This window comes from Carcharodon carcharias, chromosome 35, assembly GCF_017639515.1.
Source record: "Carcharodon carcharias isolate sCarCar2 chromosome 35, sCarCar2.pri, whole genome shotgun sequence".
Lineage (NCBI taxonomy): Eukaryota > Metazoa > Chordata > Chondrichthyes > Lamniformes > Lamnidae > Carcharodon > Carcharodon carcharias.
The window spans coordinates 3,681,495-3,694,845 of record NC_054501.1 but is presented as its reverse complement, the minus strand read 5'-3'; the positions used below and the strand labels follow the sequence as shown (position 1 = coordinate 3,694,845).

The following is a 13,351-nucleotide window of genomic DNA, read 5'->3' as shown; positions in this document are numbered from 1 at the left end:
GACAGGTACAGCACGGGGTTAGATACAGAGTAAAGCTCCCTCTACACCGTCCCCATCAAACATTCCCAGGAAAGGTACAGCACGGGGTTAGATACAGAGTAAAGCTCCCTCTACACTGTCCCCATCAAACACTCCCAGGACAGGTACAGCACGGGGTTAGATACAGAGTAAAGCTCCCTCTACACCGTCCCCATCAAACACTCCCAGGACAGGTACAGCACGTGGTTAGATACAGAGTAAATCTCCCTCTACACCGTCCCCATCAAACACTCCCAGGACAGGTACAGCACGGGGTTAGATACAGAGTAAAGCTCCCTCTACACCGTCCCCATCAAACACTCCCAGGACAGGTACAGCACGGGGTTAGATACAGAGTAAATCTCCCTCTACACCGTCCCCATCAAACACTCCCAGGACAGGTACAGCACAGGGTTAGATACAGAGTAAAGCTCCCTCTACACCGTCCCCATCAAACACTCCCAGGACAGGTACAGCACGGGGTTAGATACAGAGTAAAGCTCCCTCTACACCGTCCCCATCAAACATTCCCAGGAAAGGTACAGCACGGGGTTAGATACAGAGTAAAGCTCCCTCTACACTGTCCCCATCAAACACTCCCAGGACAGGTACAGCACGGGGTTAGATACAGAGTAAAGCTCCCTCTACACCGTCCCCATCAAACACTCCCAGGACAGGTACAGCACGGGGTTAGATACAGAGTAAAGCTCCCTCTACACCGTCCCCATCAAACACTCCCAGGACAGGTACAGCACGGGGTTAGATACAGAGTAAAGCTACCTCTACACAGTAACCGTCAAACACTCGCAGGCCATGTACAGCAAGGGTTTAGACACAGAGTAAAGCTCCCATATACGCTCCCCATCAAACATTCCCAGGAAAGGTACAGCACGGATTAGATACAGAGTAAATCTCCATCTACACTACAAAAACAGAATTACCTGGAAAAACTCAGCAGGTCTGGCAGCATCGGCGGAGAAGAAAAGAGTTGACGTTTCGAGTCTTCATGACCCTTCGACAGAACTTGTAAAGCTCCCACTACACCGTCCACATCAAACACTCCCAGGATAGGTATAGCGCTGGGTTGAAAGAAAGTAAAGCTCCCTCTACACCGTCCGCATGAAACATTTGCTGCACAGGTACAGCACGGGGTTGATACAGAGAAAATCTCCCTCTACACCGTCCCCATCAAACACTCCCAGGACAGGAAGATCAAGGGGTTAGGTATAGAGGAAATATCCCTCTACACCCTCCCAATCAAACACTTCCAGGACAGGTAGAGTATGTGGTTAGATACAGAATAGAGTTCCATCTACACTGTCCACATCAAACACTCCCAGGACAGGTACAGAACGGGGTTACATCCAGAGTAAAGCTCCCTGTACACTGTCCCCATCAAACACTCCCAGGACAGGTACAGCACAGGTGTAGGTACAGAGTAAATCTCCCTCTACACTGTCCCCATCAAACAGTCCCAGGACAGGTACAGCATGGGGTTAGATACGGAGTAAAGCTCCCTCTACACTGTCCGCATGAAACAGTCCCAGGACACGAACAGCACAGCGTTAGATACAGAGTAAATCTCCGTCTACACAGTCCCCATCATGCACTTCCAGGACAGGAACAGCATGTGGTTTGATACAGAATAAAGTTCCATCTACACCGTCCCCATCAAACTCTCCCAGGACAGGTACAGCACGGGGTTAAATACTGAATAAAGTTCCATCTACACAGTCCCCGTCAAACACTTCCAGGACAGGTACAGCACGGGGTTAGATACAGAATAAATATCCGGAGACACCGTCCCCATCAAACACTCCCAGGACAGGTACAGCACGGGGTTAGATACAGAGTAAAACTCCCTCTACACCGTCCCCATCAAACACTCCCAGGACAGGTACAGCTCGGGGTTAGATACAGAGTAAAGCTCCCTCTCCACTGTCCCCATCAAACACTCCCAGGACAGGTACAGCACGGGGTTAGATACAGAGTAAAGCTCCCTCTACACCGTCCCCATCAAACACTTCCAGGAAAGGTACAGCACAGGGGTGAGACAAAGTAAATCTCCATCTACACAATCCCCATCATACACACCCAGGACAGGTAGAGCATGGGGTTAGATACAGAGAAAAGCTCCCTCTACACTGTCCCCATCAAACGATCCAACGACAGGTACAGCACGGGGTTAGATACAGCGTAAATCTCCCTCTACACTGTCCCCATCAAACACTCCCAGTACAGGTACAGCACAGGGTTAAATCCAGAGTAAAGCTCCCTCTACACTGTCCTCATCAAACACTCCCAGGACAGGTACAGCAAGGGGTTACATCCAGAGTAAAGCTCCCTCTACACTGTCCCCATCAAACACTCCCAGGACAGGTACGGCACAGGGTTAGATACAGAGTAAAGCTCCCTCTGCATTGTCCCCATCAAACACTCCCAGGACATGTACAACACAGCGTTAGATACAGAGTAAAGCTCCCTGTACACTGTCCCCTTCAAACACTCCCAGGACAGGTACAGCACGGGGTTAGATACAGAGTAAAGCTCCCTCTACACTGTCCCCATCAAACACTCCGAGGACACGTACAGCACAGCGTTGATACAGAGTAAATCTCCCACTACACAGTTCCCATCATACACTTCCAGGACAGGAAGAGCATGTGGTTTGATACAGAATAAACTTCCATCTACACCGTCCCCGTCAAACACTTCCAGGACAGTTACAGCACGGGGTTAGATACAGAATAAATATCCGGAGACACCGTCCCAATCAAACACTCCCAGGAACGGGAAAGTATGAGGTTAGACACAGAATGAAGTTCCATCTACGAAGTCCCCATCAAACACTCCCAGGACAGGTACAGCACGGGGTTAGATACAGAGTAAAGCTCACTCTACACCATCCCCATCAAACACTTCCAAGACAGGTACAGCACGGGGTTAGCGACAGAGTAAAGATCTCTAAACACAGTAACCGTCAAACACTCGCAGGCCATGTACAGCAAGGGTTTAGACACAGAGTAAAGCTCCCCTATACCCTCCCCATCAAACACTCCCAGGACAGGTACAGCACGGGGTTAGATACAGAGTAAAGCTCCCTCTACACTGTCCCCATCAAACACTCCCAGGACAGGTACATCACAGGGTTGATACAGAGTAAATCCTTCCTCTATACCGTCCGCATCAAACATTCCCCGGACAGGGAGATCAAGGCGTTAGATTAAGAGGAAATATCCCTCTACACCGTCCCAATCAAACACTCCCAGGACATTTAGAGCATGTGGTTAGATACAAAATAAAGTTCCATCTACACCGTCCCCATCAAACACTCCCAGGACAGTTACAGCACGGGGTTAAATACAGATTAAAGCTTCCTCTACATCGTCCACATCAAACACTCTCAGGAGAGGTACAGCACCAGGTTAGATACAGAGTAAATCTCCCTCTACACAGTACCCATCAAACACTGGCAGGACAGGTAGAGCACGGGTTTAGATACAGAGTATATCTCCATCTACGCTGCCCAGTTCAAACACTCCCAGCAAAGGTGCAGCACCGGGTTACATCCAGAGTAAAGCTCCCTCTACACTCTCCCCATCAAACACTCCCAGGACAGGTACAGCACAGGGGTAGATACAGAGTAATGCTCCCTCTACACTGTCCACATCAAACACTCCCAGGACAGGTACAGCACGGGGTTAGATACAGAGTAAAGCTCCCTCTACACTGTCCACATCAAACACTCCCAGGACAGGTACAGCACGGGGTTAGATACAGAGTAAAGCTCCCTCAACACCGTCCCCATCAAACACTCCCAGGAAAGTTACAGCCCAGGGTTAGATACAGAGTAAAGCTCCCCTATACCCTCCACATCAAACACTCCCAGGACAGGTACAGCACCGGATTAGATACAGAGTAAATCGCCATTACACTGTCCAGTTCAAACACTCCCAGCAAAGGTGCAGCACCAGGTTACATTTAGAGTAAAGCTCCCTAAACACTGTCCCAATCAATCACTCCCAGGACAGGTACAGCACGGGGTTAGATACAGAGTAAAGCTCCCTAAACACTGTCCCAATCAATCACTCCCTGGACAGGTACAGCACGGGGTTACATTCAGAGAAAAGCTCACTCTACATTTTCCCCATCAAATATTCCCAGGACAGGTACAGCACGGGGTTAGATACAGAGTAAATCTCCCTCTACACTGTCCGCATCAAACACTCCCAGGACAGGTACAGCACGGGGTTAGATACAGAGTAAAGCTCCCTCTGCACCGTCCCCATCAAACACTCCCAGGACAGGTACAGCACGGGGTTAGATACAGAGTTAAGCTCCCTCTACACCGTCCGCATCAAACACTCCCAGGACAGGTACAGCACGGGGTTAGATACAGAGTAAAGCTCCCTCTACACTGTCCCCATCAAACACTCCCAGGACAGGTGCTGCACGGGGTTAGATACAGAGTAAATCTCCCTCTACACTATTCCCATCTAACACTCCCAGGACAGGTACAGCGTGGGGTTAGATACAGAGTAAAGCTCGCTCTACACTGTCCCCATCAAACACTCCCAGTACAGGTACAGCATAGGGTTACATCCAGAATAAAGCTCCCTCTACACTATTCCCATCTAACACTCCCAGGACAGGTACAGCACAGCATAGATGCAGAGTAAGTCTCCCTCTACACAGTCCCCATCAAACACTTCCAGGACAGGAACAGAATGTGGTTAGATACAGAATAAAGTTCCATCTACACTGTACCAATCAAACACTCTCAGGACAGGTACAGCACGGGGTAAAATACAGAGTTAAGCTCCCTCTACACCGTCCACTTCAAACACTCCCAGGACAAGTAAAGCACAGGGTGAGATAATGAGTAAAGCTTACTCTACACAGTCCCCATCATACACTCCCAGGACAGGTACAGCATGGGGTTAGACACAGAGTAAAGCAACCTCTGAACCGTCCCAATCAAACACTCCCAGGACCGGTAGAGTAGGAGTTAGTTACAGAATAAAGTTCGATCTACGCCGTCACCATCAAACACTCACAGCACAGGTACAGCAAAGGGTTAGATACAGAGTAAAGCTCCCCTACAACCTCCCCATTAAACACTCCCAGGACAGGTACAGCACGGATTAGATACAGAGTAAATCTCCATCTACACTGCCAAGTTTCAAACACTCCCAGCAAAGGTGCAGCACGGGGTTACATCCAGAATAAACTCCCTATACACTGTCCCAATCAAACATTCCCAGGACAGGTACAGCAAAGGATTACATCCAGAGTTAAGCTCCCTCTACTCTGCCCTCATCAAACACTTCCAGGACTGGTAGAGCATGTGGTTACATACAGAGTAAAGAACCCTCTACACTATCCCCATCAAACAGTCCCAGGACAGGTACAGCACGGGGTTAGATACAGAGTAAAGCTCCCTCTACACCATCCCCATCAAACACTCCCAGGACAGGTACAGCACGTGGTTAGATACAGAGTAAATCTCCCTCTACACCGTCCCCATCAAACACTCCCAGGACAGGTACAGCACAGGGTTAGATACAGAGTAAAGCTCACTCTACACCGTCCCCATCAAACACTCCCAGGACAGGTACAGCACGGGGTTAGATACAGAGTAAATCTCCCTCTACACCGTCCCCATCAAACACTCCCAGGACAGGTACAGCACGGGGTTAGATACAGAGTAAATCTCCCTCTACACCGTCCCCATCAAACACTCCCAGGACAGGTACAGCACGGGGTTAGATACAGAGTAAAGCTACCTCTACACTGTCCCCATCAAACACTCCCAGGACAGGTACAGCACGGGGTTAGATACAGAGTAAAGCTACCTCTACACAGTAACCGTCAAACACTCGCAGGCCATGTACAGCAAGGGTTTAGACACAGAGTAAAGCTCCCATATACGCTCCCCATCAAACATTCCCAGGAAAGGTACAGCACGGATTAGATACAGAGTAAATCTCCATCTACACTACAAAAACAGAATTACCTGGAAAAACTCAGCAGGTCTGGCAGCATCGGCGGAGAAGAAAAGAGTTGACGTTTCGAGTCTTCATGACCCTTCGACAGAACTTGTAAAGCTCCCACTACACCGTCCACATCAAACACTCCCAGGATAGGTATAGCGCTGGGTTGAAAGAAAGTAAAGCTCCCTCTACACCGTCCGCATGAAACATTTGCTGCACAGGTACAGCACGGGGTTGATACAGAGAAAATCTCCCTCTACACCGTCCCCATCAAACACTCCCAGGACAGGAAGATCAAGGGGTTAGGTATAGAGGAAATATCCCTCTACACCCTCCCAATCAAACACTTCCAGGACAGGTAGAGTATGTGGTTAGATACAGAATAGAGTTCCATCTACACTGTCCACATCAAACACTCCCAGGACAGGTACAGAACGGGGTTACATCCAGAGTAAAGCTCCCTGTACACTGTCCTCATCAAACACTCCCAGGACAGGTACAGCACAGGTGTAGGTACAGAGTAAATCTCCCTCTACACTGTCCCCATCAAACACTCCCAGGACAGGTACAGCACAGGGTTAGATACAGAGTAAAGCTCCCTCTACACCGTCCCCATCAAACACTCCCAGGACAGGTACAACACGGGTTTAGATACAGAGTAAATCTCCCTCTACACTGTCCCCATCAAACACTCCCAGGACAGGTACAGCACAGGTGTAGGTACAGAGTAAATCTCCCTCTACACTGTCCCCATCAAACAGTCCCAGGACAGGTACAGCATGGGGTTAGATACGGAGTAAAGCTCCCTCTACACTGTCCGCATGAAACAGTCCCAGGACACGAACAGCACAGCGTTAGATACAGAGTAAATCTCCGTCTACACAGTCCCCATCATGCACTTCCAGGACAGGAACAGCATGTGGTTTGATACAGAATAAAGTTCCATCTACACCGTCCCCATCAAACTCTCCCAGGACAGGTACAGCACGGGGTTAGATACAGAGTAAAGCTCCCTCTACACCGTCCCCATCAAACTCTCCCAGGACAGGTACAGCACGGGGTTAAATACTGAATAAAGTTCCATCTACACAGTCCCCGTCAAACACTTCCAGGACAGGTACAGCACGGGGTTAGATACAGAATAAATATCCGGAGACACCGTCCCAATCAAACACTCCCAGGAATGCTAAAGTATGTGGTTAGACACAGAATAAAGTTCCATCTACGAAGTCCCCATCAAACACTCCCAGGACAGGTACAGCACGGGGTTAGATACAGAGTAAAGCTCCCTCTACACCGTCCCCATCAAACACTTCCAGGAAAGGTACAGCACAGGGGTGAGACAAAGTAAATCTCCATCTACACAATCCCCATCATACACACCCAGGACAGGTAGAGCATGGGGTTAGATACAGAGAAAAGCTCCCTCTACACTGTCCCCATCAAACGATCCAACGACAGGTACAGCACGGGGTTAGATACAGCGTAAATCTCCCTCTACACTGTCCCCATCAAACACTCCCAGTACAGGTACAGCACAGGGTTACATCCAGAGTAAAGCTGCCTCAACACTGTCCCCATCAAACACTCCCAGGACAGGTACGGCACAGGGTTAGATACAGAGTAAAGCTCCCTCTACACCGTCCCCATCAAACACTCCCAGGACATGTACAACACAGCGTTAGATACAGAGTAAAGCTCCCTGTACACTGTCCCCTTCAAACACTCCCAGGACAGGTACAGCACGGGGTTAGATACAGAGTAAAGCTCCCTCTACACTGTCCCCATCAAACACTCCCAGGACAGGTACAGCACGGGGTTAGATACAGAGTAAAGCTCCCTCTACACTGTCCCCATCAAACACTCCCAGGACAGGTACAGCACGGGGTTAGATACAGAGTAAAGCTCCCTCTACACTGTCCCCATCAAACACTCCGAGGACACGTACAGCACAGCGTTGATACAGAGTAAATCTCCCACTACACAGTTCCCATCATACACTTCCAGGACAGGAAGAGCATGTGGTTTGATACAGAATAAACTTCCATCTACACCGTCCCCGTCAAACACTTCCAGGACAGTTACAGCACGGGGTTAGATACAGAATAAATATCCGGAGACACCGTCCCAATCAAACACTCCCAGGAACGGGAAAGTATGAGGTTAGACACAGAATGAAGTTCCATCTACGAAGTCCCCATCAAACACTCCCAGGACAGGTACAGCACGGGCTTAGATACAGAGTAAATCTCCCTCTACACTGTCCTCATCAAACACTCCCAGGACAGGTACAGCACGGGGTTAGATACAGAGTAAAGCTCCCTCTACACTGTCCCCATCAAACACTCCCAGGACAGGTACAGCACGGGGTTAGATACAGAGTAAAGCTCCCTCTGCACCATCCCCATCAAACACTCCCAGGACAGGTACAGCACGGGGTTAGATACGGAGTAAAGCTCACTCTACACCATCCCCATCAAACACTTCCAAGACAGGTACAGCACGGGGTTAGCGACAGAGTAAAGATCTCTAAACACAGTAACCGTCAAACACTCGCAGGCCATGTACAGCAAGGGTTTAGACACAGAGTAAAGCTCCCATATACGCTCCCCATCAAACATTCCCAGGAAAGGTACAGCACGGGGTTAGATACAGAGTAAAGCTCCCTCTACACTGTCCCCATCAAACACTCCCAGGACAGGTACAGCACGGGGTTAGATACAGAGTAAAGCTCCCTCTACACTGTCCCCATCAAACACTCCCAGGACAGGTACAGCACAGGGTTAGATACAGAGTAAATCTCCCTCTACACTGTCCCCGTCAAACACTCCCAGGACAGGTACAGCACAGGGTTAGATACAGAGTAAATCTCCCTCTACACTGTCCCCATCAAACACTCCCAGGACATGTACAGCACGGGGTTAGATACAGAGTAAATCTCCCTCTACACTGTCCCCATCAAACACTCCCAGGACAGTTACAGCACTGGATTAGATACAGAGTAAATCTCCATCAACACTGCCCAGTTCAAATACTCCCAGCAAAGGTGCAGCACGGGGTTACATCCAGAGTAAAGCTCCCTCTACACTGTCCCCATCAAACATTCCCAGCACAGGTACAGCAAAGTGTTACATCCAGAGTTAAGCTCCGTCTACACTATCCTCATCAAACACTCCCAGGACAGGTATCGCGCGGGGTAAGATATAGACTATAGGTTCCTTTACAGTGTCCCCATCAAACATTCCCAGGACAGGGGCAGCACCGGTTTAGATACAGAGTAAAGCTCCCTCTACACATTCCACATCAAACACTCCCAGGACAGGTACAGCATGGGGTTAGATGAAGAATAAAGATCTATCTACACTGTCCCCATCAAACAATTCCAGGTCAGTTACAGCACTGGGGTGATACAAAGTAAAGCTCCCTCTACACCGTCCCCATCAAACACTCCCAGGACAGGTAGATAAAAGGGTTAGATACAGGGTAAATATCTCTCTACACCGCCCCAATCAAACACTCCCAGGACAGGTAGAGCATGTGGTTAGCTACAGAGTAAAGCTCCCTCTACAACGTCCCCATCAAACACTTCCAGGACAGGTACAGCACGGGGTTGATACATAGTAAAGTACGCTCTACACCGTCCCCATCAAACACTCCCAGGACAGGTAGACCAGGGGGTTAGATACAGAGTAAATATCTCTCTAAACCGTCCCAATCAAACACTACCAGGACAGGTAGAGTATGTGGTTAGATACAGAATAAAGTTCCATCTACACCGTCACCATCAAACACTCCCAGGACAGGTAGACCAGGGGGTTAGAGACAGAGTAAATATCTCTCTACACCGTGCCAATCAAACACTCCCAGGACAGGTACAGCACCGGATTCGATAGAGTAAATCTCCATCTACACTGCGCAGTTCAAAGTCTCCCAGAAAATGTACGGCACGGGGTTACATCCAGAGTAAAGCTCCCTATACACTGTCCTAATCAAACATTCCCTGGACAGGTACAGCACAGGGTCAGATACAGAGAAAAGCTCCCTCTACACTGTCCCCGTCAAACAGTCCCAGCACAGGTAGATCAAGGGGTTAGATATAGAGTAAATTGCCATCTACACTGTCCCCATCAAACACTCCCAGGACAGGTACAGCAAAGGGTTACGTCCAGAGTTAAGCAACCTCTACACTGTCCTCATTAAACACTCCCAGGACTGGTAGAGCATGGGGTTACATACAGAGGAAAGAACCCTCTACATTATCCCGAACAAACACTCCCAGGACAGGTACAGCACAGGGTTAGATAAAGAGAAAAGCTCCCTCTACACCGTCCCCATCAAACACTCCCAGGACAGGTACAGCACGGGGTTAGATACAGAGTAAAGCTCTCTCTACACTGTCCCCATCAAACACTCCCAGGACAGGTACAGCACGGGGTTAGATACAGAGTAAAGCTCCCTCTACACTGTCCCCATCAAACACTCCCAGGACAGGTACAGCACGGGGTTAGATACAGAGTAAAGCTCTCTCTACACCATACACATCAAACACTCCCAGGACAGGTACAGCACGGGGTTAGATACAGAGAAAATCTCCATCTACACTGCCCAGTTCAAACACTCTCAGCAAAGGTGCAGCACGGCGTTCCATACAGAGTAAAGCTCCCTATACACTGTCCAAATCAAAAACTCCCTGGACAGGTACGGCACGGGGTTAGATAGAGAGAAAATCTCCCTCTACAATGTCCCCATCAAACAATCCCAGCACAGGTACAGCACGGGGTTAGATACAGAGTAAAGCTCCCTCTACACTGTCCCCATCAAACACTCCCAGGACAGGTACAGCACGGGGTTAGATAATAGTGAATCTCCATCTACACTGTCACCATCAAACAGGTACACCATTCCCATCAAACACTCCCAGGACAGGTACAGCACGGGGTTAGATAATAGTGAATCTCCATCTACACTGTCACCATCAAACAGGTACACCATTCCCATCAAACACTCCCAGGACAGGTACAGCACGGGGTTACATTCAGATTAAAGCTCCCTCTACACCGTCCCCATCAAACACTCCCAGGACAGGTACAGCACGGGGTTAGATACAGAGTAAAGCTCACTCTACACTGTCCCCATCAAACACTCCCAGGACAGGGACAGCACGGGGTTGCATACAGAGTAAAGCTCACTCTACACTGTCCCCATCAAAGACTACCAGGACAGGTACAGCACAGTGTAAGATACAGAGTAAGCCTCCCTCTACAACATTCCCATCAAACACTCCCAGGAGAGGTAAAACGCGGGGTTAGATATAGAGTAAAGTTTCCTCTACACTGTCGCCATCACACACTCCCAGGACAGGTACAGCACAAGGATATATACTGAGTAAAGCTCCCTCTACACCGTCCCCATCAAACACTCCCAGGACAGGTCGATCAAGGGGTTAGATACAGAGTAAAGCTCCGTCTACACCGTCCCCATCAAACACTCCCAGGACAGGTACAGCACGGGGTTAGATACAGAGTAAAGCTCCCTCTACACCGTCCCCATCAAACACTCCCAGGACAGGTACAGCACCGGGTTAGATACAGAGTAAAGCTCCTTCTACACCGTCCCCATCAAACACTCCCAGGACAGGTACAGCACAGGGTTAGATACAGAGTAAAGCTCCCTCTACACCATCGCAATCAAACACTCCCAGGAGATGTACGGCGCGGGGTTAGATACAGAGTAATCCTCCATCTACACTGTCCCCATCAAACACTCCCAGGACAGGTACAGCACGGGGTTAGATACAGAGTAACGCTCCCTCTACACCGTCCCCATCAAACACTCCCAGGACAGGTACAGCACGGGGTTAGATACAGAGTAAAGCTCCCTCCACACCGTCCCCATCAAACACTCCCAGGACAGGTACAGCACGGGGTTAGATACAGAGTAACGCTCCCTCTACACCGTCCCCATCAAACACTCCCAGGACAGGTACAGCACGGGGTTAGATATAGAGTAAAACTCCCTCTTCTCTGTCCCCATCAAACACTCACTGTCTCTCCTTCTCTCCATTCCCAGCCTTGCCCCAGCGCTTTTTCCAACATTCAGTCCAAGCCCCTTCAACTCCCCGCTTGGTTTTACACCCACGTCTCCCCCTCATCCCCACCAACCCCGGCCCAGTTCCAAGCCGCTGGCTGGTCAGTGGCAGGAACGGGCGCCGAGTCTCAGCCTCCCTTAGCAACACTGACAGAGGCTCCTGCGGCCACTCTAGGCCTCAGGTTGGCCTGGGATCCATCCTCGTCCCCACCAGATGTCCAACAACTGATAATTCCAATAGCAGCCCGTGGAGACAAGGAGGGGAACCATGGAGCTCCCGGAGGGAAGCGGGGTGCAGTGTTTCAGTGCTGCTTCCCCCCTCTCCCTGGAGGCTGTCTGGTGCCCGCTGTTAGGCGAACCAGGAGGCTTCGTAGGCCCTTGGTAGGCCCGAAGCAGGGACCAAGGGTCAATTTTCAACCTCTGCCCTCTACCAAGACCCCTCGCTTTGAGTCAGGGGTTGCGACAGGTCAACCCTTGCCTCCTCCTCCATCCCCGCGTCTCTCAGTCGGCTGATCGACCAAGGGTTTCATCACCGGCGGGGGTGGGGGGGTCCAACCTTTCTCTCGTACCCCACCACCCTGCTTTTCGGGGTTTGGAGAGCAGGGCATTCCAGAGAGAGGAACACCCTCCCTTACTCCGCCCCCCTTGCCCCCAAAACCCGTGGCCAACCTACCCCCAGCTTTGGGGGGAGGGTCAGGGAAGGGGTTAGGCTCAGCGCGCGTGTGTCACCCACCCCTACCTTTCGAATTTCTCGATGAGGGAGGAGACTCGAGCCAGGGTCCCGGGATCTCGGCTCGCTCCAGCCGGAGGTTGGGGACCCCTGGGGTCAGCAGGCAGTGGTCTGGAGGGTGCAGGAGGGATGGGCTCTGGCTCACGGGGACGAAGAAGGTGCGAGGGTTTGGGAGGCACTGGAGAGAGAGAGAGAGAGAAAAAATAAACAAGGGTGAGAAGAAGAGTGAGCGTCCCATTCGCCTGCCTCCCCCCCATTAATACAGACGCGTCTCCCCCTCTACCTGCCTTCCCTCCCTCCCTCCCTCTCTCTCTCTCTCTCCCTCCCTCTCCTCTATCCAGTCAAGCCCCTCAGTCTGGCTCCCTCTCTCTCCCCCGCAGTCTCGCTCCCTCTCTCTCTCCTGCAGTCTCGCTCCCTGTCTCTCTCCTGCAGTCTCGCTCGCTCTCTCTCTACAGCAGTCTTGCTATCTCTCTCTCTCTCTCTCGACCGCAGTCTCGCTACCCCTCTCTCTCCTGCAGTCTCG

The 13,351-nt window shown here is 50.5% G+C and overlaps 1 protein-coding gene across 2 annotated transcripts in view; it reads right to left on the bottom strand.

Moving 5' to 3' along the window:
• fgd1 (FYVE, RhoGEF and PH domain containing 1) overlaps positions 1–13,351 on the bottom strand; it is a 727,438-nt gene that overhangs the window by 50,105 nt on the left and 663,982 nt on the right. For both annotated transcript variants that reach the window (XM_041179529.1, XM_041179530.1), the window contains exon 3: positions 12,838–13,006. In XM_041179529.1, coding sequence (XP_041035463.1) covers positions 12,838–13,006 — 169 coding nt within the window. The remainder of the gene's footprint in view (positions 1–12,837; positions 13,007–13,351) is intronic.